The 27,928-nt window shown below is 37.9% G+C and overlaps 1 protein-coding gene across 4 annotated transcripts in view; it reads right to left on the bottom strand.

Moving 5' to 3' along the window:
• Positions 1–27,928, bottom strand: part of ANO3 (anoctamin 3) — a gene marked incomplete at its 5' end in the record, with an annotated part of 218,119 nt that overhangs the window by 85,573 nt on the left and 104,618 nt on the right. For 2 of the 4 annotated variants that reach the window (XM_081154128.1, XM_081154125.1), the window contains 2 exons: positions 3,613–3,771; positions 27,233–27,351. In XM_081154128.1, the coding sequence (XP_081010254.1) occupies positions 3,613–3,771; positions 27,233–27,351 (278 nt within the window). Of the gene's footprint in view, positions 1–3,612; positions 3,772–19,390; positions 19,561–27,232; positions 27,352–27,928 lie in introns of those variants that run through there. The other 2 variants (XM_081154126.1, XM_081154127.1) reach the window with 2 other exon arrangements.

Genomic DNA, 27,928 nt, shown 5'->3' with positions numbered 1-27,928 from the left:
ACTAGAAAACTTGTGAGACACGTTAATATGTATGTACTTTCTAAAAATATACAAGAAGGTGAAAAAAGTAATTCTGAATGTCCAAAATTCTGGATCACGGATTGCTTGTTTTTTCTCATAGCTTACTGACATACTAGCGTTTTGCAAACCACCATGAGAAAAATAGCAAGAAGTACTTTCACATCAGTATAATTTCCAAAAACCTTCTCTACTTGGAATATGTTTATTTTAAATATAAAGATAAAGAATGATGAAAATAAAAATTGACAAGTATTTAATGAATAAATGAATGTAACTTATTTTGAGTAAATCCTGTGTAATTTCTACCTAATCAAGAGATAGTGGAGATAAGAAAGCAATTAAGTCAGAATTATTTTAGAAGAGGTGCTATATGAGGAATCAAATTAGTATCATGAATAGATGGCTTAGCCCTGACTGTTAATTCACTCCTATCAACCTCTAAGTGTGAAATAATCTAATGCTCTTAAATAAAAGGGTTGCTTAGAAGGATGTTGCCACATTAACTCTATCATCAATGAGTAAAATGTCAGGCTAAGTGCACACATGGCTAGAACATTTCTAATTTTGTATGTTTTAACTTTAAACATACATAGATCTTTTCAAGCATGAACTGTCTTCTTTTGTAATTCCCTCAACATAACTTCTCTTTTTTTATACCTTTATTTTTAAAAAAAGAAAAGTAGTGCCATTTTCTTGTAGCTACTGAGCAGGGGATGGTGTTGGCAGGGGGAAACATTACTTTCTCCCTTGCAATCAAAAGCTCCCAATCTGGCACCAATCGTTTTAGCTCTGTGAAGGCAGGCTTTTCTGAGGGAACAAAACACCCACTGCCTTCGCACTTCACATTATTATTTAATTATTCCACCTAAAATTCCCAAGAGGTAGAACATTCACTCGAGAGAAGAGGAAATTTGAAAACTGTTTTTACAAAGTCACTCTGCAAGTTGGTGGCAGAGAACTGAAAGAAAATAGAATGTGGCAGCTCATGGTATTAACTCTAAGGTAAAGACAAATTGCTGATATGATGTGGAAATGTATTTGGATAACAAAGCACTGCCCTGACAGTTACAGAGTGTCTACCTATTCATTGATATGGGCTTAAAATATGCACCATTATCTGCGGATGATGTGACCATCTGAAAATTGTTCACATCAATGTGCAATTTAATGAGGATTTGAGACCTACTATGTGCCAGATTCAATGCTGAGCTCTGGTAAATGTAAATGTAAAAAATGAGGATCGTCCACTGAGAAATACTCCAATTTTTCAGCTAAAAATCCAGTCTTGCTGACATTTTCACAATTTCAATGTCCCCTTTCCGCCTGTCATAGACCCTAACTATTATCAACTAATGTTGATTAGAATTAAGCTGCCACCAAAGGCCACGGCCTTTAATAGTAGAAACTTTGACAGAAAATGTTTGTGATAATGCAAAATGCTGAATTTGATAGTTCTGATAACTATAAATATTTACATACCAGTTAGTTATCAGTGAATATAAGATTTAAACTAAAAATGTACTTGGATTCTATCTTGTCATCATAGAGGTACGTTTCTTTCTAAAGCTGTTTGCTTAGAAGGGCAGTAACTTCATGATGCTGATATTTTTTAATAGTGTGACTGGCAGAATTCTAAAACGTTCTCCAAGACCCTCGTGCTCTGCTGTTGTCCTCGTCCTGTACTCCTGTACAACCCTGGGGACATGTGAATAGGATACAATATTCACTCCCATAATTAGGTTTGTTATATGTCACATTGGCTGTTAAGAAAAGGAGATTATCCTCCATGGCAGATGAGCCCCTAAAAGAAACTGGACTCTTCCTGGCAAGAAAGATTCAAAATAGCAGAGGGACACAAGGAAGGTTCTCCATCATTGGTTTTGAAAATGGAGGTGGGGGGCCATGTAGAAAGGAAGGAGAATGGCCCCTAGGAGCCGAGAACCATCCCTAGCTGATAGCCAGCAAGGAAATGGGAACCTCAGTCCTGCAACCACAAGGAATTAAATCCTGCCACAACCACATAAGCTTGAGAGTACCTGGAGCCCCCAGGTGTGAATAAAGCCTGCCCAATGTAGCAACTTAAGTCTTATGAGAGACTGAGCAAAGAGCCCAGCCAAGGTCATGCTCAAACCTCTGGCCAGCAGAACTGTGTGTGTTAACAAATGACTTTTGTTTTAAGCTGCCAAATGTGTGGTAATTTGCTAAGCAGCAATAGAAACTCAATACAAACAGTGTTAAAAAAGTCTTAATTTGAAACTTTAAGGCAATCATTTTTATGACATAATGTTAAAATGCTTTTTATAGAAACATGTTTTTGTTCACTCAAACTGCGTTTGTCATAGCAGGTTGATTTTACACACTAGCACTGGGATAATTAATCTAGTCCTAATTAACTCAACCATTAAAAAATCATTGTCATTACTTTTAGAATTAGAAACATAAGTAAAGATAAGCCTGTTGTAAAAATATCTTTGACAAGTAAAAATTTAATTGTAGAAAATTAACTTTAAATATAATTCAGGAATCTTGATTTTTGTTGTATTATGCTTGATATTTTAACTATTTACTGGCTCTTCCCTTATACCCTTACCCAAAGGCCTTGACATTTTTTTTTCAATCTCATCTGTCTCCTATTTCTTCAATCTTTCTCTCCCTTCCTTTTTCTTCCTGCCTCCCAGGCCATGGAAGACAATGGAACAGTATTCCACCCTAAAAAGAAAGGAGCTATAAAGCCATGAAAAGAAATGGAGGAAACTTAACTGCATACTACTCTGTGAAAAGTGCCCATCTGAGAAGGCTACACACTTGATTCCACTATATGACATTCTGGAACAGACAAAACTATGCAGAGAGTAAAAAAAAATCAAAGGTTGGGAGTGTAGGAGAGATGCATAGGTGGAGCACAGCTGATTTTTAGAGCAGGAAAATACTATGTATGATGCTATAATGTAAATACATTTTGCAAATTTGTCCAAACCCATAGTATGTACAACATCAGAAGGGAACATTAATGTAAACTATGGACTCTGAGTGAAACGATGTGTCGTAGGTTTATCAATGGTCACAAACGTACCACTTTGGTAGGAGATGTTGATAATGGGGGAAGCTACCCATGTGTAGGGGAAGGGGGTATATAGGAAATCTCTGTACCTTCATCTCAACTGTACTGCGATCCTAAAAATAGTCTTCAAAAATAGCATAAGAGAAAAAGGACTGGGAAGAAAATCACCCATAGTTCCGATATGAAAACCCAGACATTAACAGTTTGGCAAACTCTCTTCTTTCAACATTTTGCGTTTCTTTTCATAGGGTTTTGTACTTTGCATAGGTATAATTATTCCTTCTTCAATTTTTAAAACTGTAAAAATAGTTATGCACTTTAAAAAATATTTAAATTGACAGAAATATATAGAGTACGGAAGGAATACATATTTAAGTGGGGCTATACAGAGTATGTATTTCTTTTACACTTGGGAGAAAATAACTATACATTTTATAAAGCCATATGCCACACACTTTCCACACCGAAACATAAAAACATCTCTCTTCCAGCATATTATATGACATAATTAATATTACTAAAACACCTACCTCCTTTTCCAACATCAAGCCTTCTGCCCTGAGGTTCTTTTCAAATGTGTTTCTTTTGTCATATTGTATATTTGACTTTCTATAAACCAGGATGTAATCGATCCGCTTTTTGCCATCTTTGAATAGCAGTCCACTGGATGCTATGTAATTCATGTCATTCTGCAAACGAAACAATGACTGTTAGTAGTGTGGGTTAGACGAGCACACACATTTTGGTCTTAGTTACTTTTCTTTGGATACTGGCAATCCAATGTGAAAAAATATGTTTTTACATTCCTATTATAAGATAGGGAAAGATGACTTTAAACATTTGCAATCTACTCTAGGAAATAAGCTAGAAAGTAATGGGGTAGGATTTGAAGTGAGGCATTCTAATATCTGAACATGGTTTCTCTGATGTTGACATCAAAATGCATGTGTTTTGTTCAATACAGCCTTATATGATCTTATTTAATTCAACTTCCATTTCAAAGATAAAGACGCTATGGCTTAAAAAAACATAGGTACAAGAATTGAAACCAGTATTATTTCCTTTATTAAACAATATTCAGACCAGGCTCTTCCCAAACCTATGTTCAGCAACACTAAACCAAACAGTAATTCCCAAGCTGCTTGCTCCAAGAAATACCTGCTCCCAGGAGATAAGACTGCGATCCAACTAAATTAGCTGACGTATGGACACTGCATGAAAGCCCTCACCTGCTGTGCCCACCCTCTCCAGTTGTTTTTCAGACTCCGCCCAATTTTCTACCCAATTTCTGCCTTGTGTGTTTTACAGCCTGTATTCAATGAGAGGCTATTACCATGTTCACCTTACTGTCTGCACCCGACTCCTGCTCTGTATTACATGTGTGTATTTCCTAAGCGTGGCGCTACCGATTAAAAGTCATTACTGACATGGAGTCAATCAGTTTACAACTAATAAGGTACTGATTTCATTTTCTCCCAGAGACAGCTTGTGATATCTTGGCAACAGGTCCCCCATAACGTGACTGGCCTACTAGTCCGGCAGGCAATGCCACACTGACTTTTTGACTTTGAAAAATAAAAATGTTTTCAGATTCACAAAATAGTGCGTCACCAGAGGAACCCAAACAGCGCCTGTCACAGACCCCCCGGAGGCTGTCTCCGAGGCCCAGCAGGATAACGGTGCACGCGGGCTTAGGGCACAGAGGAGAGAGAAGCGCTGTTTGCTCTTTCAGCGGCAGGAGAGGTGGGCGGGACGCAGAGCTCCCAGACCCAACATAAAGCTTCTCCGCGGTAGGGGCCTAAGAGCAACTCGTCCCCTCTGGGGTTTCCATAGGGACCTGCTTCCCCTCCCTTTCGCTTGATACTCAGAGGAAGTGCAAGCTTGCAAGCCCCGGATGAAGGAGTGAGGCTCCTGGAGAAGCAGGCTGTGCCTCCTCTCTCACTGCATGTGCTCTTGGGGAGCGCGGGGGGACAAACCACGGCCCCTGCCTGCCCTGGAGGCAGGTGCGAACGGGTTCTGCAGCCCCACCTGCCCACAGGGTATGTAGCTGAAGGGCAAGACTGTTTGCTCCAAGTGGTAGCTTCAAAATTGCATAGATATTGAAACTGCAGACATTCCAGACCCCGAGCGGATCTTGACCTTCATGTACTTCTCGAGTTTCAGACCCCCAGGAAGACTTTGAGAGGAAGAGAGACACCTGGGAATGAGCAGGACTTAAGATGCCTGTTCTTCCTAGTGCTTGATAACTTCACAGCATTTAGAGCTTCATGGTTTATTTTTAAATCACATTAACATTTTAAGAGCTTTAAAAATGACTGAGCTGCTAAGTGAAGGAAGCCAGTCTGAAGACCAGGAGGCAGGGATCCCTTAGGCCATCCTAGAGTCTGTCTGTCACAGGTTTATGCATTAGAGAATATTTAAAGAACTGGTTTAAAAGAGTAAAAGGTTAGCCCAGTCTGTTAGAGCACAGTCCAGACATGCCAAGGTTGTGGTTTCGATCTGGTCAGGACACATACAAGAAGCAACCAATGAATGCACAGATAGGGGAACAACAAATCCATGTTCCTCCCTCTGGGTCTCCCTCTGGGTCTCCCTCTGTCTCTCTCTCTCTCTCTCTCTCTGTCTCTCTCTCTCTCTCTCTCTCTGTCACTCCCTTCCTCTCTCTGGCTCTCTCTAAAAGCAGTCAATAAAAAATAAAGTAAAATATAATAAAATAAAATAAAGGATTAAAAGGTTGATTCAAGAAAGAAATCTTACGAAATACCATATGAGAGAAGGAAGGCCTATGGTCTCATTCACAAAACCCTCAATAGAACTACTGGGGGATAGATAAATTATCAGTCTGGAAAATGTCACAACAGGGGAAAGAAAAAAGAAAAAAAGAAGAAAAAGAAGCAGTCTGGGTTTTACCCCGGGTTCTACCCCTGCTGAAACGTCTTTAGAAAACTGACTTCCTCCCGTGGCTCAGTTCCCCTACCACGAGACAAAGTGTGGGTGTTATCACAAGTAAAGGCCCTTTAGGCCTGACATTCCATGATGCTCATTTTTCCCCCCAAATGTTTCTCCAAGAGCCTCTTTTCTAAGATCTCTCAGATCTTTCAATGGACTCTGGCTAGAGTTTATATTTCTGCAAAGAATGATGCTCACATAGATACCCAGCAGCTGAATTCACTCTCTGCAGTGCTTCAGAGGTCTTCTCGGGGAAAACTGTAGATGACATTTGAGATTGTTTTACTTCTGCCCGAGTAAGCACCTTTAGCATCATGAAGGAGAAAACAAGCGACAAGGGCTTCTCTTATTCCAAAATGAGAAGCAGTCTCTGCGTTAATTCAGTGTCATCAGATTTCACAAATCAACTGGATTACAAAGCACATACTTTTTGGAATGTGGCACTTTTTTGACCACTGAAAGTTTGAAGGGGAAAATGCAGAGACAGAAAATCCTCCTAGTGAAATTGAGCACCAGGTTTGAGAGGCACAACCCACAGCAGCAGGGCTGGGGCCCCAGCAACATGGCAAACGACATTTCAAAACCCTCCTGCAGTGAAATACCGAGAAATGGTTGATCAAATAAGACACACATATTTTGAAACTCACAGAGAAATTAGCAGGAAGGTATGTAAAACTCTGGTTTCCAGGTATAAAAGAAAGAGGTAGAAAACCATAAAACATACAAGCAAGTTGATAATGGTCTGCATAGGGCCTAAAATTCAGTAACAAAAAATAACAATAGTGAAAGCTAAAATATGGTCTCTTTACTAAATTATGCTGATTCTGGTGAACTAGATATCCAGATTTAAAAAAAATAGTTAGACTCCTTTAGACTTGATTCAAACATCAGTTCTGGTCCAGACATAAACCTATAAATTTATGGCCAATTGACTTTCCACAACATTGCTAAGGAAATTCAATAGGAAAACGGTCTTTTCAACAAAATGGTGCAAACTGTATATCCATGTGCAAAAGAAGTTGGACCCCCACTTAAACCACACACGAAAGTTTACTCAAAACAGACCTAAATGTAATAGGAAAAACTACAAAATGATAACATCTTAAGTAAATATTTGGGACCTTGGGTTAGGTCATGATTTCAGATACAACACAAGATAAAATATGGTAAAAAGCATTCCATGAGGTCTAAGGGGCATCATTAGTAACAAATGATCACCCCGGGGCTCATGTGCTGAAGAGATGTGAACAATGTCAAGTTCCACATCAACCACATAAGACAACTTTTCACATAAACTCTACTTAAACCCAGCCTGAACTTATTCAGCAATTCTGCTGTGTTCAGTTCGAATTACCAAGTAAATATACCTAAGAAGTCAATGAAATTCTGCAAATGAAAATTTTTAGACTAGAAGATCAAATTTTAAATGCAAAACAAAATTAAATGACATTTTATTGTAAAGCAGTTTGAGAAAATGAACCTTGTAACAGAGTTTGAAAAAATCAATAACACTACTTAAATACCATGTCAATAACTTGTAACATCAGTGTAATTACTTGCAACATCAACACATGAATGCTACACTCTCTTTTACAGAGCTCTCAAAACAAAACAAAAGAGTGTTTATAAATAAAGGTGCACTTGATGATTTCTAGCATGTGGTTAGGACACTAATTTAAAATACTGGTAACCTCACAAATCCAATGACTATATTCCTGAAAAATGAAGCACTATTTCTAGTTATTCAGATCAATCTTTCCCATGAACAGGAAAATTTATGCAAAGAAAAATCTTAAAAATTATCAAAGAACTCACAAGATAGTTAGGAATTGCTAGATCAAGTCCAGGGCACAGCAGAAATCAGAAATGGAAAGGTAAACTGCATACGTGAGCACTTAGGTAGCTTTTACCCCTAAGGCACATCCTGCGAATGTAGGCTTCTCTATAAGCACCTTTCTGGGGGCTGGGTGCCAGGAATACAAATGGTGAGTAAGCCAAACAGCTTAAGTCTGCCCAATATATTTTTAGGATAACTCAGTAATAAGTGTACTTGAAATATTAAGATACTCCCTTCTTTTGGCTCTAGATTCAATAACAGGCGAATGGCAGGTAGGAAAAGGGGAGGAAGCACAACACAGGAAGGTCAGATTCTACAAGGGCAGGTTAAATTCATTTGCATTTCGGCAAATGCAAATAAAATTGTCAAGTCAAAAATATAGGACAGGGGAAAAAGTGTCTCTGAAAACAGAGGAATGGCCCAGAACCTTACTCCTGTCAAAGGCTACTGTTTCACTAGAATATTTAACTTGAAACGGCAGACCTTCAGATTAGAGATCAAAGTTCCTGGCACTGGACAGCTTGCTGCTAGTAGTATCATTTGTGTACCTGACCATATGTGGAAATTGGGATAATCCACGTATGCTCCAAACTATTTTAAACTCTTGTCACTAATCACATATTCTAAGAAAGCAGAGAATAAAGTTTCCCATAACCTTCACACCAAGATGGATCTGATCTGATGAGAAATGTATTGGCTTCTGCAGAAAAGATGTACCCTAGGCTGTGTTCCTTACATCTGCGGAAAATTTCCATGACCCAGCAGTCCTGTGTTCCTCTTTCCTTCTCTAAAGCTCCACCAATAAGACCAGAAACTCTTGAGATCAAGCAAGGGGAAGAGGGTGACAACTACTTTTGCTAAAATCATAAAGCAGAGGACCTTGTCACATTGGCTACGAACAGTCTACTCATCCGAAAAACACATCAGGTCACGTCGGAAACTTTGAAAAGCTGGCACTGAAAATGTACAATGCAGCATTAATGTCTGTTTTAGAAGAAGCTTAGTTCTTTCCAGTACCAAAATGAATCTGGTTGCTCCAAGTTACATATTTCATAAAGAGACAGAGAGAAAGATGAACGCGATGAGGTCCTCGTGGGTATCACTGAAGATACTGGCCCTGGCTACTTGGACTTGTATAGGCTTCTCCACTGGTGATCGTTTAAACTCCTAAACTGTGGCGGAGTAAGTCAAGACAAAGCCAGTGGTTTTTAATCCTGCTTTGGTAATAGGCGATATTCCAAAAAACCCCCCCCAGACGTACATATTCGTATCACCATGCATACAATTTCAGAGAGTTTATGGATCCCCTGGAGCTCATGCGGGAGCCCTGGAGAGCTTCCTGGACAGCGGGCTAAGAACTCCCAGATCTGAGCGCCCAGGATCCTCCCCATCCTGAGAACACCTGCCTCTGTGGCTCCCTCAGCGAGCCTTGGCAGCCAGGCCCTGAATCTCTTACACAGCAGACCCTCTTAACACTTTGGAAGCCCCACAGCTAAACTAACAGTGTAGCCATTTGAATTTGTACGAAAAAGGGGCACCAGTGAAGGTAACCAACATTTCCTTTTTACTTGTTAATCTTTCCTTTTCGGAGACTATGAACAACCAGCACACATAGCCACATGTTCGAAACTGAGTTAAGTAGAAGCATGCATATTTCTTTAATTTTCTGAAAACAACATGACTTGTAGTTGGGTACCAGAGTTGAGGATCCACTCCCACTTCTTATCTCGTGTTACTATGCATAAATACTTAGTGTTTCAACATCTTTACTTATAAAATGGTAATAAATAGGCCTATTTACTTCCCTAAAAATTGTGAAAGTGGTGGCTGATGTGTGTAAACTAAGTGGCATGAGTGCCAGACTTCTTAGGCTCTAGCTAAATGACAACTGTCATCTGGGAGGTGATTAGACAAGGCACAATATGGCATTGTTTCTCAAAATTTAACATATGTGTATATTTTGCCATAGCCACAGACCATGTACTTAATATTTTTTTCTTTAGATTGCGCTCTTCCTTTAAAAAATAGCCTTGGCCAAAATAATGTTAACTTAAAAAGAACCTGTTTTGTGTGGTTGTTATGTTTTTCTAATACACATTCAAGTAAGGTCACCTTTATGAAAAACTGTTTCAATTGTTACTGTGTAGCTTAAAAAAATATTTTGAAAACCAGGTTTTGGCAAACACGTGGCTATAAGAAATCATTAAACCTTAGCTACTTTGAGCTATAGATCATTTTTTGTGTGTGCCTACTTCCCCCAGATATTTGTTCAGGTGATTGGGGACAGAGAAGTGAACAGCAATTAGAAAAATAAAATGAATAAGAAAGTGAAGGCCTGTATGCTACAGTTTGAATAAAACAAGTTTATTTATCTACTGTGTGCTGCAAATTGTGCCTTGCTCTTTATCTTAGTTTTCCCTTCCCATCCTTTGGGAGTCAGTGCAGCCTAGAATGAAATGTTTATTTTTTGCAGGTAGACAGATCCGGATTTGAATTCTGGATCTGTCTCTTAACTGCTTACATGGGCCTGGATTTTGCCAACCTCTGTGCTCACTGGTTTCCTCATTCATAAAGTGGGAGACAAATATTCCTACAACATAGAATTAAGTACTCACAAGTACTGATATAGTGTTCTTCTGTCCTTGTTAGGCATGGAGAAAAAACAGTAAACATGGCACAACTGCTGCCGCAGAAGTTAATATAGATTCTGATAAAAAAGCCATGGTACATTTACACCATGGACTACTATGCAGCTATAAAAATGAAGGATCTCGTACCCTTTGGGACAGCTGGAGTGAAATAAGCCAGGAAGAGAAAGACAAATACCACATGATCTTACTTATATGTGGAATCTAATGAACAAAATAAACAAACAAAATAGTACCAGAGGCATGGAAGCATGGAACAGACTGCCGAATCTCAGAAAGAAGCAGGGAAAAGGGGCTGGAAGAGATTAACCAAAGAATTTATATGCATATATGCACAGCCCATGGACACAACAATAATGTGGGGAAGGCCGGGGCGGGGCAGGAGCCGGGCAGAGGGAGGCAAAGGCGGGAGATGGGGGACATTCGTAATACATTCAACAATAAAAATAAATTATAAAAGAAATATAGCTTTTCCTTATTTCTGGGACTTCTTGGGGTCTCCCAATGATGAAGAAGTCTGAGGCCCTGCTTCCATTTTCTCAATAGCCTCTGTACATTGGGATCTTCCATTTAGAGCCAACTTGCACCTGCTCATGAGAGCCAATTTTTTAAATTTTCAGAAATTCTGTGAACCAGCTGACCTCACATGGGTAGTGTAAATAGGGCAAAGGGAGTATTTACATCATGGAAATCAGCAAATACTTGTTTTTTCAGTCCTTTTACCACCACTACTTATACATGTGAGGCCCATGGAGACAGAGACCACATCTTTGTTGGTTACAAGTTTTTGGGGTGTGTAGTCTAGTGTGCTATATGGTGGGTGTATGAATTAAATCAACAGGAAGGTTAACAAACACATTCAGTAACTCATTCTCAAAACGTTTATATGACCCTCAAAATCATAATGACTGAGCCTCATAAAAAAATCCCTAACAGGCTAGTTCCACCATTTCCATAATCCCCTTAGGATATGGAGGAGATGCATGGGGATAAATTACATGCATGGGTGAAGGGAGAACACAACATGGATTTTGTAAACAGTCTCTGGGAACCCGGTCCATTGCAAGGCAGGATATCTAGCTCACAGTGGACGAGTTTAAATAGGACAAGCAATCTGTTTTCCAAGAAGAGTTTTGGGCAGCTATAGTTTTAAAGTTGCTCTTTAATCTCCAGCTATTAAGAAACACCGTGGTGTAGAAATAAAGGCACTGGTGTTTGTGCTGAAAGATTGCTGTGACTGACTTCTTGGAGGCTTTGGAAGCCAAACAAATATAAGTCACCAAAGAGCCCTTGCAAATCAGGATGGGGCGTACAGGGCCGTGGTAGCCACATCAAGTAGCGGTGAAGTAAGAGCACACAGCATTAGAGAGGATTCTTGATAACAGTATGCAACATCTATTTAGTTAATGCCACTTTGCCACTAAAAGCCTCCTTTCCTGTTGGCCTGTTTGGACCCAGCACCACTTTAAGACCTTAATCAAAGAACTTATATGTTTATAAGCATAACCCATGGACGCAGACACTGGTCTGGGGAAGGCCTGGGGGCGGGGTGGATGCAGGGTGGAGGGGATCAATGGGGGTAAAAAGGGGACATCTGTAATATTTTCAACAATATTTAAACAAACAAACAAGCAAAAAGACCCTATCAAGCAGAGATGACAGGTTCCAAGGTCCAAGTTCATCAAGAGCAGTCGTTTCTCTAATCTTGTCCCTGGCCCAGAATCCCTTTCCCTTTCACAAATGGCTGCTTTACGTTCATTAATGAAACACATTTTACTAAGTGTCAGAAACGCCAGCAGCCTCTGCTCAACTCCAAGATCTCACGCCAGAGAAGTCTCTTGAAGGCAGCACCCTGAATACCTTCTTGTTACCAAAGGAAGAACAGCTTACCTAAGGACTAAGATGAAAATTTACAAACCCATAAACACCTTGATCACTCTGGCAAGCATTTGCAGTTTTGAAAATACTGCTTTCCAATGCAGTGACATCACAAAAAAACAAAACCCCATAAACATAATTCTAAATAATGTCAGTCCAGAGGCTTCTATTTAGGAATCCTAAAAACACTCTCTTCTAACCACTCAATCCCCCTTGTGATTTTTTGATAAATAAATTTTCTAAATAATACTTGCTTTATTGATGCATACACGTCTTTTAAAACATATTCAACATATTTTAGACAATACAAGCGATAAATACAAATGGACCTTCATATGGTTATATAAACTTTCCTTATATAGAGATATAAAGGCATTTGAAGTCAGATAACTTCTCAGTAGGAAGTTTTCCTAGACACACATATAAAATATGTATTCCGCTTACTTCTAAGCGCCTTGGCTGCTGCACACACATGATGTAGCCCAGACTCGACTTTTGTTCATGCTGCTCCTCCAATTGTCCCAACCCTTCCTCTGCTCTCAATAATGGCATTTTCAACTCTTATTATTTTCCCCACTCTGCCTTTGTTTTCCCAAAAATCAACACAAAATAAAGTGAAAGTACTTCTAGAGATAACAGCTCAGAGATCATTGCTATCACAAGTTCAGAGTTTTCTTTCTCCCATTCTCTTCTCTCTCCCCAAAACATAGGTGCAAATGTATGAGTGTGCGTATATATTATGTATTATATAGAATATGCAATGCATAATGCAGACTCACATGGAATTTTATACATACCGGTACGAAATCTGTTCTTATTCAACTGTATGCTATGAATATCTATATTAACCAGAACTCCTTCAGTTCCAAATGACAGAAATCCAATACAAGCCAGACAATCATAACTTCCCCCCGACCCCAGAAGGCTTTTACTTTTCATACAGTAAAAATTATTTAGCTCTCTACCTCTAAGAAGTCCAGAAATAGACTGGATAGCTTCTAGAACAGCAGGTTTTGGAGATTATTCAAATGCAGCTGTCAGGATTCTCATTATCTCTACTATCAGATCTCTACTCTCTCTCTTAATTCTGTTTTTGTTTGTTTGCTTTTCTGTTTGCCTTTCTATGGGGAAAGATGGAGGGGGCATCTTTCCCCATAGTTCTGGGAGAACACCCCAGAGAGGAATTCAGCTTAGACACCTTGTCCAAAACTGTAATCTGTCATTACAGATGGAGAATTCTATTGGCTATCTTAGGTACGTAAAGATGGTCAGTTCCACCTGAACCCCAAAGAAAGTGATATTTGGGTAAAACAACAGGAAAAGCCCATAAAGTTTTCTCTAATTTCACTTCAGTTAGGCAGAAAACAGAAGCTGTTCCAAGGGAGGGTGATGAGTTATTTTCATCTTGTTTAAGTGCAAGAAATACATATGAGATCAAGGATCCATAACACTGGGGTTCCCAAAACTTTTACTTGCTTTTTGGGGAGGGTGTCTGAGGCCTGATGGTCTCAGCAGCTCAAGTGGAAGAGATCTGCTGGGTCAGGGTATCCCAGAACCAGGGCGGAAAATACCACAACTTTATATTCCCATATTTTATTTATTGTTGTGCTATCAGCCCACAAGAGGATTAGTGGTGCAGGTTAGCTCTGTCCTATTGCACTGTGAAATAGCTGAACACCATTCTTTTTATTTACCTTCTACTGAAGGATATTTAGGTTTGTTTTGCTAAATTATTCTTTGCTATGATTCATAATGTAATTGATACCTTTGTTTATATATCTCTGTTAACCTCTCTGATTATTTTATTAATACAAATTCCTAGAAATAAAGTTACTCTAAATTTTTATTCCTTTAAACACAAGCTTCATTACCTTAACTCTTTAAGGTCACACACATAACTAAAGTTGTAATGTTTTCCTAATTTTCTCTTGCATGTTTATTCATTTCACAAGTTCACTGTGAGTCCCTCTTATGAGTAAGGTTTTGTGCAGGGCACTAATGTAATTACAAAGAAAAATAATCCATGGCCTTCATCTTTTAAGAGAGAGTAATTTAGTCAGAAAGATAGGAGGACAAGTAAATTACAGTTTGGTGTGATTTATACCATCGGAGGAGTGAGTGCAGGTATTTTGAGAACAAAGGTATACCGACTGTCCAGAGAGAGAGAAGTCTTCATTTGGAAGTGATATGTTCTCTTCAACAAATGGTGATAGAATTGGACATCCAAATGCAAAAAATGAGTCTAGGCTTTACATTTCACAAAAAATAATACAAAATGGATCACAGACTTATATGTAAAATGCAAAACTACAAAACTCCTATAAAATAACAGGAGGAAACCTAGATGACCTTGGGTATGGTAATACCTTTTAAGATACAACACCAAAGACATGGGCCATGAAAGAAATAAGTCATGATCTGGACTTCCTTAAAATCTTACTCTGTGAACAATATCAAGAGAATTAGAAACTAACCACAAACTGGGGAAAATATTTGCAAAACACACATCTGCTAAAGGACTGTTATTCAACATATATAAAGAACTCTTAACACTGAGAAATAAAAAAAAAATACCAAACAACTTGATTAAAGATGCGGTCTAAGGCCTTAATAGACACTTCACCAAAGAAGACATACATATTAAAAATAAAGATATGAAAAGATGGCCCACCCTATGTCATCAGAGAAATATAAATTAAAACAACAATAGGATACCACTACACATCTATTAGAGTGGCCAAAATCTGGACCATTCACACCACCCAATGCTGGTGAGGATGTGGAGCTCTCACACATTGCTGGTGCAAATTAAAAAAAATGGTACAGCTACTCTGTAAGACAGTCTGGGAGTCTCTTAAAAACTAAACATATTCGTACCATATGATCTAACAATCACGATCCTTGGTGTTTACCCAAAGGAATCAAAAAGCCATGTCCCCATGAAAACCTACACATGGATGTTGACAGGAGCTTTACTCATAACTGACAAAACTTTGGATCAATCAAAATATCCTTCAGTATATGAATGCATAAACTGTGGTACATCCAAACAGTGGAATATTATTCAGCACTAAAAATAAATGAGTGTTAAGCCATGTAAAGACATGGAGGCACCTTAAATGCATATTACTAAGTGAAAGAAGCCGATTTGAAAGGCTACATACTGTATGATTCCAACTATATGACACTCTGGAAAAGTCTTTCTCTCACACACACACAAAATTATAATTGTGCTTTCTATCTACTTTCTTTTTTCACTTCCTTGACATCTTCCTATATGAGAGAGTAAGAACACTAATAAAAAGATCAGTGGTTGCTGAAAGGGGGTGGCAGCAGGGGGTCAAGCAATAAACAGGCAGAGCATAAAGGATTTTTAAGACCGTGAAATTCCCCGTATGACACTATAATGATGGTATGTCACTATACATTTATTCAAACCCACAGAATGTACAATACCGACAGTGAAACCTAAGATAAACTAGGGATTTTGGTCGACTCATCACTGGTATTAAAAAAGTACCACTCTGGTAAGTGATGCTGATAACAGGGGAGGTTGTGCATGTGCAGGGCAGGAGGGGTATACGGAAAATCTCTGTACCTCCTTCTCAATTTAACTGTAATCCTAAAACTGCTCTAAAAATGGTCATTAAAAAGTGGTATGTGATTTGATTTCTGGAAAAAGTGAATGAAAGGAGGGGAGTCTGAGCACCCCTAAGCAGAGGCGGCACTGCAGGGAGAGGGCGCGCGCTCAAGGCGGATTAGGGCAGGCTGGGCGGCGGCTGGCGCCTGGAAGGCGCCCGACAGCACGAAGGTTACCGTGGACGTCCGAGGCCCACTGCTCCCCTGCCCGCTTCCCATCCAGCTCAACGGGCTGCAGGTCGGGGAGGGGCAGGAGCTATATTTTATTCGTCAGGCACCTCCTAGCCTTTGTAGTCCCTGAAATGAATATGCAGCTGCGTGTGAGCGCACACACTCACACTCACTCACACACACACTCACACACTCACACACACACTCACACTCACACACACACACACACACACTCACACATTCACACACACATACTCACAGGTGAATGACATCCCCATTATGATTATCTTCTCAGAGTCAGTTTTTTCTTTTTAATGAATATTTCAATTTAGGAATTTTATAATAATGTACATTTTTTAATTGCATGTAAAAGGGAATAAAAATCACCTATAATACCACTATTATAATTGGCATCTCTCTCTCACACACACACATACACAGGTGAAATTATAGTGGGGCTATCTCCTTGCTTTTTTCCCTGACATATTCCCACATCATTATAATCAACCCCACTGTGATTTTTAAATAACTGCTACCTCTTTGGTTAGTTAGCCAAGTGGTTTCCACACTGTGACGTTGGGAACTGATGTATCCAACTCAACGGCAACCACTTCTGGCTAACCCACTGTTATTTTTCAGCTAAACTGCTGTACAGTCATTCCGATTCCACCACTGTTTCTGCACCCTCATGTACAGAGCTCCTCTTAAACACAAGCCCCCCAGCACAGTCCCTCTGCCACACTGTGCTTGCTTACCTCGCTCTCTCCTCTCCTCTGGGCCATCCTGGTGGTCAGCCTCTGTGTTCCTGCCACACGGGCCACATATCAGTTTCTCAAATACGCCAAGCTCCTTCCAGCCCAGGGCCCTCATAGGGCAAACTCCATGCCTAGAATGCCTCCTTCTCCCACTTGTCCCTCGGCTGACTTCTCATCTTTCAGAGGCTGCTTCCCTGATCACCCTGAGTAGCTCCTCTTGGCTACTTAATGACCCACTTAATGACAACTGGTAAACAGATATTTATGTGTGGGTTTACTTATTTATTTTATGCCTCATCTGCTGGACTACAAGCTTAGCAAGAATAGAGATGTTGCCTAATTTATTCATCAATAAATATTGAGACTGAGTATAGGTTTGGTCACATGGTAAGTCTCTCAAAATCCGAAGTACACTGGAGATATTAAGGGGAGTTTTAAGGCAACGGTTCTCATGGGGTACCAGCACCAGAAGCATCAATCATCACATCATCGGAGAATTTGTTAGAAATGCAAATTCCATTGTGTAAATGTACCACAGCTTTTGTAGTACATTTGCACAATGGAATACTACTTGACCATAAAAAAGAAGGAAATTTTACCTTTTACAACAGCATGGATGGACCTGGAGAGTATTATGCTAAGTGAAATAAGCCCTACAGTGATTCTGATAGTCCCAGTTTGACAACAACTGTTGTAAAGTATCTATTTAGAAATGGAACCATATATATACTTTGTTTAAAAACTGCCACAGCCAAAATTTCTTAGAATGTGAGATTTGAACCTTAAATATCACTGAAAGTAATCTACTATTTTATTGACTAAAAAAGTTGTTCAAAATATTTTTTAAAATATTTAAATCTAACAATTAGTGATAGTTCTGTTTATCTGCTTGCTTTTAAGATTATAAAACATGCACATTTCTTATGAACATTAAATACAATTATGCAGCACAAAGTCTTCCCTGAAAAGAGTCCTCAAATGTAAAGCTGCTTTCATACCAATGGTTGAGTATTAATTCAGTTAAAATCGGGTAGAACTATGAAAACACTGTTTCCTACTTCTCTCAAGATGGTTCAAACACTGAATGCCTCTGGATGATTTATCAGGCACTTTGCCTTTGAGGCGAATAGTGCTTTTAGTTGTTTTCTTTAAGGGGAATCGTTTGCTTTCCACATGTGGAGTATCCTATGGAAAGAGCTAGTTCACTGGGCAGCACTATCAATGGGGTTACAGCAAAGATGGAAAATTCACCGTTGAAGATAAGAGCTCAGACTGGATGCAGAACACCTGAGTTGCCTGATCCCACTGGGTCGAGTGTGACTGGGAAGACCGCCTAACAAAGCGGGCACCCACGGGCAGAATCAGGCTTCCAGAAAGTTAAGTGAGAACTAAAGAAACAATGCTGCTGAATTTCTATAATGCAACAAGCATTGTACAAGTGCTGCATCTTAAACATATTAATGTCTCTCCATCCATTTTTATTTACTCTAAAGCACAGGGTTTCTGGTTCACCTAATGAAAACCAGTCGAGCCTTTCATAGAACAGTCTATGGGGAGCACAGACCGTGGCTTTCTATTGGGTTCTCACTGAAATAAACATTTTTTAAAAATATGTGAACTTTACATATCCTCTTAGTGGAAGTAATTTACAGAGAATAAATTTGAGTATATCTTTCCTACTCACTGATTTTTATATTTTAAGAACTATGCAAGGAATCTTTTAAATACTAATCTTTCTTAAAGAAAAGAACACATTTCCATACCAATAATTATCCATTCTAAGTGATAGAACCTTGGATGCATATTTAGAAACTGAACCTTTCATTTCTAAAGGGAAGCAGTTGACACTTTAAAAAAAATAAAGCTTTCAGAATGGGAAAAAATTAATTTCCTTATTACCTTTAACACCATGAGAAAATAAAGAAGCCAGGTTGAGAATCTTTTGTTCCCTAGCTTAAGTTACAGTTAATTCCATAATGGTATGGGATATGCTTCAAGTTCAGATTTTTTTCTTATTTTCTACTTTGACTAAAACATCCTGCATAAGAATAATTTCTTAAAAACATTTAAAACTAAGTACTTTTATAAGCAATTCTACTTCATATATATTTGAATCAAGAACTAATTTTAGAGTAGAATTTGTGAATAACTATTTCAATGAAACTAACATTCAAGTGAATTTAAAAATAGCCCAAACTTAAGAGGCCGCATTTGTTTCACATGCAAGACAAACTGATGCTTAAGATATAACAATATAGATCATGTATTTCATATTCTTAAAAATAAATTTCTAAAATTTTGAAATAACAGATACTCTCTCATCACCGATTCTGAAATCAATCTCAATTATTCTTAATTGGCTTCTCTACCTATTTTTAAGAAAACAGAAACATAATACAGAATTCCCAGACTGATGTACTTTTAAACATACCACAGCAAAATTCTGGGCTCAGCTGCCTTTGGAATCCTTCATTGCTGGAAACAGTCTCCAACGACAATCTCCTTCCAAGCACTGTTCAGCCCCACAACAGAAAGTTCTCTCCACGCCTGCTTTTTCCGTTAGCTACAGGGTTATATACTGAATGCCGCACAAAGCTTGTGACTGGAGGGTTTTTAGACAACTCTTTAAATGCCTGAGTCTGAATAGTGATTTTTTAAAAAAAGACAACTCAGCTCTTTAGAAGAATATCTCTATTGTTTATTACTTTATTTTAAGAAGGTTGGTTATGGGGTGCCGGAGGGAGCTGCCTTCATGTGTCATTGGTTAATAGTGTCTACCTATGATTCACCTAAGTGACATTTAGCCCTATAATGTCAGTGACATTTTGATAATTTTATTGTCAATTTTTAATAATTTATTGCACTTTCTATGTTATTTGAATGAGCTGCGCAGGTTGGCATAAAAGGTAGGAGGTATCTTTCAGTCTGAATAACAGAGGCCTGGCAAACGAGACTTTTTTTATTGGTGAGCCACATAATGCTTTATGATAGCTGAGTGGGGTACACTAGGAATTCCTAGGTAATTTTCAGCTTTTCATGGAAATTGCCTCATTTTCTTGTTCAGTATAGAAAGGTACAATAGAAACCTTTGTAATTTCTGAAAAGTCCTGCGTCTGTCAAACCTGACACTGCATTATATTGGCTCTGGGCTGAATATAATGAAGTGACTGTAATATGAAAAAAATCAATCAATAAATGAAACTGAATCTTTTGCCCCTGCCCGACCCCTCTTGGTTAACATTCACTTGATGAGATGCAATGGAGGATTACACTGATTTCTGTCAAGAAAGCCTCCAAAGGACAACTTGAAATAGGCACCGAAAAGGCACTTACTGGATATGGCCTTGAGCTCATCGATGGACTTAAACAACGATTTTCCAGTAAGCTTACAAAATAGAAAAGTTTTTCATGCAACAGTCTGAAACTTTTAAACAACAAATGGTAGATGACTGTGATCCCTGTGTTTAAATTGCCTGTGGCATCAAGGGATGAGTAAAACCATATCGTGCCCATGACAGGGACCCTCATCTGGAATCTTAATTTGTAACTTGCAAAGACCTCAACAGCAACAACAAAAAAATCTTTTTAATTCCACAGGCATCAGAAATTATTTAATAAATAAAAGGCTGATTTTTGTTGACATTGTTTTCCGTTGAGATTAGTGATAGCTGCTCAAAATACTCATACTTTGATGGACTCATGTGGTAAGAGTAAGATGTCTGCCTGCCAAGGTGAATGGAAGGACATAGGCAGGGGAAGAGCGACAAGGAGCGGGAAGGGGCACTTTACAGTTTATCAGGATCTGAGCACAGGAGTCTTAATCTTATTATATTTTCTCTTGAGCAGAAAACATCAAGGAAAGCACAATATGCATAGTCCCTACTGTACATGATCAATCCGCAGTCATGCAAACATGTTCTCTAACCACTTGATATACCTGGTTTGTAGCTTCTATGGCCCTTTGTGCACCTATATACAGCACAGCACAGTACTTAACTCTGTGGTGGCTTCTGTATAACTCCTGCTACCACTTACCCAACTGTATGATAACAGGGAGGCCACTTTTCCATTATAAGCCTCCATTTCCTCACCTATGAAATGGGGGTGAAAATAGATAATATGTTTTTAGAGTTGTTGTGAGGTCAAAAGAATATAGGTCTTCAACAGAATCCCTGAAAGGTCCTTAATAAATGCTAGCTGTTTAACTATTTAATCTTATCATGATTAATGGTCCAACTCTCAGTTCTGTGGTCCTTCTGATATACACATAACCTGAAGGGCCTGATAACCTGGTTACCTCCATATCCGGGAGGTGGGAGAGTAATGAGGTAGCTTTGACTTTTAATGTCTTCAAATGACATTAGTTTTGATCTGACTTCTCTAGCTGCCTTCATGTCTAAACAGTTAGAAAATTAGTTGACTATGAATCTATCATTGATCAAATGTCTACACATCAAGTAGAACAATTATCTGTACAATTTAATTGGTATGCTCACACCCTAATAATATATTGAATTTACTTTCACATCCTGTAAACATGTAAAATTTCTGCAGACAAGTTACTGCAGCTCTCATTTTAGAGCTAAAGTTTCCCAGGGATGCTTAGGAGATACATTTCCCAAATGAGCTCTTAAGCACTCATGGGGAAAACCCATAAGTTGGTGATTGGGGGATCCTGCTGTGTGTCTAATTACCAAGATATTAGTTTCAGGAGAGAGAAAACATGTATGGCATCTTGTTTGTTTTCTGTATTTGTTATGAAATAAGACTCCCTAAATAAACAGACACACTTTTTCCTGTATAGTTTTTGAGGGAACTAAAGATCTGTCCCTGCAGATCCATCCCTTGTGCCAATCTACTCCAATAATTAAAATATCTCCGAGCCTGGATATCCTGTTATATGCCCTAGACGCAGCTGTTGGCAGCTGTGGGAACTTTTGTGGAAGAGGTACGTAGGCTGTTTTTATTTTTATTTTTTCTGATTGACAAGGGGAGTTACCATACTGTGTAGCAGATGCAGCTGACAATATTTAGTACACTGATTGTTATGTAATCCCAAACAATATACACCTTTTCCCTATTTTTGCTGAGGTTTAATATTAAGTTTATAACAGACCTCCTGTCTATTCTTATTTGTTAATACAAGAGTGAATTACAAACAGGTAAACCCACTACTGGGATGTTGTGAGTTAGCCACACAATTATTAGAATGAAGAGCTGCCTACTGCAGAGCAATGTTTTAGGGCTTAGAAAGGTATGATTAATACATGTGTGTGTATTTCTCACAGTTAACTGCTGAACTGGAGTCAGAGAAGCACAGGGTTCTGGAGTCAAAGAGACATACATGCTACAATGCAGCTCTGTTCCTGCCTGGCTCAGAAACTGGGCTAGAAACTTACCTCTTTAACCTTATTTTCTCCACTGGTAAAATGAGACTATTACTTATCTACTTTCATTAAGTTACTATGAGAATTACATGAGATGTGGGATACAAAGACCTTTAAACAGCTTTTGGTTTGTAAGTGATCAATGCATATTAGGGGGACTAACTGAAATGCTACCTATGACGGTTACCAGGCTAAACAGGTAAAGTCCTGAACTGCTCTTGTCTAGCCAGTGTAGCAAAGTAGACAAACATGCTTGGGAAACAGAACCATCTTATTTTAAATCTTAGCTCAGTCATTTACTATCCATGTAAAATGTAAAAATAGAAAAGATAATATAATACTTGTGGCTTAAAATTAAGAATAACTGAAGTAAATATGAAGTAATGTGAAATAAACTTTATGCCATTTGAATTTTGCCATCCAGTTATAAACACTATAAAAATGTGCTGTACATAATTCTAAGCATTTTCTCAATGAAAAAGAGCTAGACATTTTTATATAATTGGTATGAAACTTCATATATTGTTTTTTGTAACCACCTTATATAACCACACTGGGGGAAGAGAGTATCTTTCAACTGTCTTGTTTGAAGGCATTTCTATTTTTAATTTCATCTTTTATTCTTGAACATTTAAGTGCTTTATTCCCTTCCATTCCTCACAAATTACAGTGTGAGAAACATCCTTAAACATAATTATTTGGGTTAACATTTAATTACATTCTCTGGATAAATTCCTAGAGTGGGTCAAAGAGCAAGATTATTTTAAGGCTTTTAATGCTTGTTGTCAAATTGTATTCCAGAAAATTTGGGTCAATATACACACCTACCAGCAAGAAATAAAATTGAAAGTTTATATTTCAATTCTGGGTTTTATCTTGTTTTAAAATGTTTTCTAATTTGGTTTAAAAGAACATTGCTTACCTTTTTATTTCTGCAGTTATCAGTACTGCTAATCATTTGACATAATAAAATTATATTGTTTTTCAATAATTTTTTCTCTTGCTCTTATTAGTTCTGTAATTATGACATCTTTGCAGATTAGGAAAATTAGCCATCCTTATATACATGTATATCCCAGTATGTCAGCTTATTACCATGTGTAAAAGCTTATATCTTACTTTTAAATTTTATTGTAATTTTAATACTGATTAGTATCTAAATAGTCAAATCTATCAAGCTTTCCATGATTAATTTTATTGCTGGTTTACAGAAGCCATTTAGAAGGGTGATTTTTTAAATTATGTGACTTAAAAATATGCATATTTTATTTTTATATATTAATTTAGAATTTATTAACTATTTAGCCCTTCAATTCTTTTTGGTGTAAGATGTGAGGGAGGTATCTAAAAATATTTTAATTCCCTCTGAATAATCGACTAGTTCTTCTGAGAACATCTGCACATTTTTTGAAGGATTGATATTTCTTTACTGAGTTACCTCTATCATAACACACACTTTTGGATTTAAGCAATCCACAGATAATGTGGAAGAATTCTGGAAAATCTTATACTAAATTTTCTGGAAAATATGCACTAGCAGTCAGCTAGTGTAGAACATATTCTCACCAATTTCTAGGATGGGCTTCTGAGGGTTAAAGTAAGCATTTAAATGGCATAAAGGAGGGAGATGCCTCCAATGATCACAGGGAGGATAATACCCTCCTCAGTATCAAAGACTCTGCAGAAAGACCAGGTATCCTTTGGGCTGTTGGAAAAGGAGTTTTCTCAATACTAGGCAAGAAGATAAACTTAAAACACTGGCCAGAGAGATGAATAAACCAAGATGATTTGCTCTATGTCCATATTTTATATGAAAATTAAATATTAGGGTATCATTTCCCATAATGCTATTATTAGACATAAGAAATGTGATTTCAAGTCCTAAAGTTAGTGAAGTATTAACATTTTCCTTAGAAAATAACTACCACAATAAGTGCAAATAACCAACATTTAATTTGATGTATAATTTTGTCAGTTAAAGCAGTCATATAAGGTCAAGTTCGGTCCTTTAACTTGTAGTTTGTCATCATTATCCCCCAATTGCTGGGAAAAATATGCAAGTTCAGAATATTAATCCCTATATATGATTTAGAGGCAAAGAGCCACGAAGGCAAGTGAAATAGTAGCCAATGCACACATGAAAGGTACAGTATAAAAGACCACAGAGGCCATCTCCCTCTCACCTTCTCCGCCCAATGATCAGTGTGTCCACTCTTAACAGAAAGTTATTCCTATTATCAATTGAGTTAAAGATGAACACCATCTGCCAATGCCAGTTGATAGTCAAACTGAATGGCCTTGTGATTTAAATTTAATGAACTGCTAAAATATTCATGCCAAGGTTTTCCTGGTCCATAACCCCTTTTCTGTCTAATTTGATATCCAACATTCTGTAACAGGATGCACCACTGTCATTTGGAATATAGATTCATACTCCTACACTCATTACTAGCAACATCTGTAGTCATTGTTGGCATCCCAAGAGATAGTTGCAGCAGTAAACTCTTCACTAATGGCTACAACAGAAATCATGGATTCTGCTTCACAAGTTTATTCTTTCTAACCCAGATTAACTGTAGACATTCCTTATACATTGTTCGCATCTAGAGGCCTCAGCTGGTATATGAGGATTGGCTCTTTGACAGAGGAGGATTTTGCTTCTGAAGATCATCCAGTTGGCTACAGGACCTTATCTTCAAGTGTTATTCACAGTGCTCTCTATGTTAACATGACAGAGAAAGGTGATACTTACCCAAACTATTTAAAAAAAATCCTTCTCTACTCAAGAACTTTGCTTGCAGACAGCTCAGGTACTCCAGTCTATGAATTTATAAAATTGTCGCTTTTCTTACATTACAGATCTGCTTCCTGGATTTCTTATCCACACAACTGTGATGGAACATTTTTGCAAAAATGTTGAAATGAAATGAACTTGCTTTTAAAAAATTAGTTCACTACTTTTATTGGGTGTTTGTGATTGCTGCTAACTATACAAATATAGTTCAATTGAAAGTAACCTTGGAATTTTGCCCTAATTTAATGTTATCACAAAGAAAGCACTCTTGTAAGCAGCATTTTAAAAAAAGGTAATTTTCAGAAAGTTTTAGATAGGTCGCCTAGTTACCACACGATTTAGGTTAAGTGGATAGAATGAGCATGATGTGAAAAACTCAGGGACAATTTTGCAAATATTCCCAGTAACTGATAAAAATATCACTTTTTATTAGCAGTCATTGATACCAGCCAACAGGCTACCTTTTAACGTTATGGGTGTCTCCATTAGCTATTGCTAAGAAACAACCACACAAAACCACATTTTATTTAGCTCATGATTCTGTGGGTAGATTGGGCCAAGCCTGGTAGTTAGTTCTTCTGGTTTCAGCTGGACTTTTTCATGAGTCTGTGTTTCCTGGTCTCTGCCACTGAATTTCTCATATCTCTGGCTCAGTTGGGCAACTGAGCTCACTAGGTTCTGGACCACATAGTCTCATCTTCTGGCAGACCAGCTCTGACTTGTTCACCTGGTAGAGGCCGAGTCCCAACAGAAAGAATGGTAGTGCAAGATCTTTAGAGTATAAAGTTCAGCGCTGGCACATTTTCACTTCTGTAGCAGTCTATTGGCCAAAACAAGACCCAGGGCCAGGCCAAGAGTTTTCCACCTTTTGATGGGAGGACCTGAAAAGTCTCATTGAAAATAGACTGGATACAGAAAAAAAAGAACTGTGGCCAATTTTTCTTTATAAATTTAAGTTGTCTTTATTTATATGATGAATACTGTCCTCATCTAAAAAACAATGACATTTATCTTTCAATCTGTCTTTCAAGCATAACTAGAAAATTCATGTCCTTTTTGATATCATACATTGACACGATGTAGTATGCAGGATGCAAAAATCAATTTAATAGGTATTATTAAATAATTTCACACAGATGTGGAATCTTGGATAAATGGTTAAATTACAGATGAATATTAGGTGTGAGCACATAGATATTCATATACACCAATGAACTCAACAGAAAATATGTTTGTGCTGATTTCTAGTCATCAATTTTCTTTCTGTGAATCTTCAAATATCCAATTCCAAATCTTCCTGCTCTTGGAGAAGGGCTTTCTCTTTCTGAATTTTCTCCAACTGATTTTTTTCTAGTGTTTTTCCAGTTGCCGCTTGTTCATTCAGCTGTTTGATGGTTTTCAGCTTCATGTTACTGATTTTTTTTTTTTTTTTTGGTCTATCTCAGGGTATTATGATCAGTTTTCTATCTACCACAATGCCTCTGAGATATTTAAATATGGTTTCTATTATAAAGCTTCAGGCTAGCTAAATCTTGACTTACCCCACATGTAGTGTCATCTCTAATTTCCAGAGCTCTTGGCTTCCTCCACTTACACGCATGCATTCTGAACTGCATCCCAGCACCTGGACAGCAAAACCTGCCTGTGTCTGCCATCTTTCTCTGTCCTATAGCACCGAGGTTTGTACATAGCAGCTTACACATAACCAAGGCTAAGTGAGTTTAACCTGCTCAAGTTAACACAATTAGTAAACAGTGGAAATGAAATTCAAATCTTGGTTTATTTGATACTAAAATTCATTTATTCACTAAACCATACCGCCTTTCAAAAAAACACTAAAAGTGATGGAATAACCCCCTAAATAAAGGATTACTGCATAATTTTACATTTCAGATTGTTTCTAAAAATTCTGTTGGATAATAAAAATAAATGTGGTGTCTACACATTACTTTTCAACTTTGAGTCCATAGACGTGTATTAAACTGTGTGCCCTCTTACACTCCCCAACACAATACAGATTACTATTGAGAAAATTGAAAGGTTCTATAAGTTACAGTCTTTAAATGGGTACTGATAGTTTAATTGACATTACCTTAGGCAATCTCTTCTTGGATTCAGAATTCTCTTTGGGAACAGAATCTTTGATTAGCCGGGATCGGTCATAGCTGGCGTGCTCTGACCCCTCCAAGTCATCCTTATCTTCTCCTAGGGCTAAAAGGAGACAAACGACAACTAAATCTACTCTTATCCTTTTTCCTTTTCTCTCTCTTTACACATATTAATTTTTCTTTTTTCCAAGTTTTTCCAAGGCTCAGACAAGTATAATTTTCTTATGACCCACCCATCCAACAAGTAAGCCAAAAAAATTTACCAACATGAGACCTTGCCTGTTAGTGGATGAATACTGACACTAAAGTAACTTTCATAAGAATTAAATGCAACTCTGATACTTAATGTACTTAAGCTTTTTGAAAATAAAATTAGAATTTTGCAAATTTTATTGGACATCTCCTCTTCTGAACTTGAAGGTAGAGATATTTGTAAGAATTCAAGATTCCTAAGCATTTATTTGCTTAATTAAAAACTGTTTGTTTGATGCCCTGGCCGGTGTTGCTCAGTGGTTAGAGCATCAGTCTGTACACTAAAGGTTCATGGGTTTGATTCCCAGTCAAAGGCACATAGACCTGGGGTGCAGGTTCGATCCCTGGTTGGGGTGTGTGCAGGAAGCAACCAATTGATGGGTCTCTCTCACATCAATGTTTCTTGGAATTGATAGTGTCTAAAAATC

This window comes from Miniopterus schreibersii (genome assembly GCF_964146895.1).
Source record: "Miniopterus schreibersii genome assembly, chromosome: 12".
Lineage (NCBI taxonomy): Eukaryota > Metazoa > Chordata > Mammalia > Chiroptera > Miniopteridae > Miniopterus > Miniopterus schreibersii.
The sequence above is the reverse complement of the archived record's forward strand: the minus strand, read 5'-3'. Positions and strand labels throughout refer to the sequence as shown.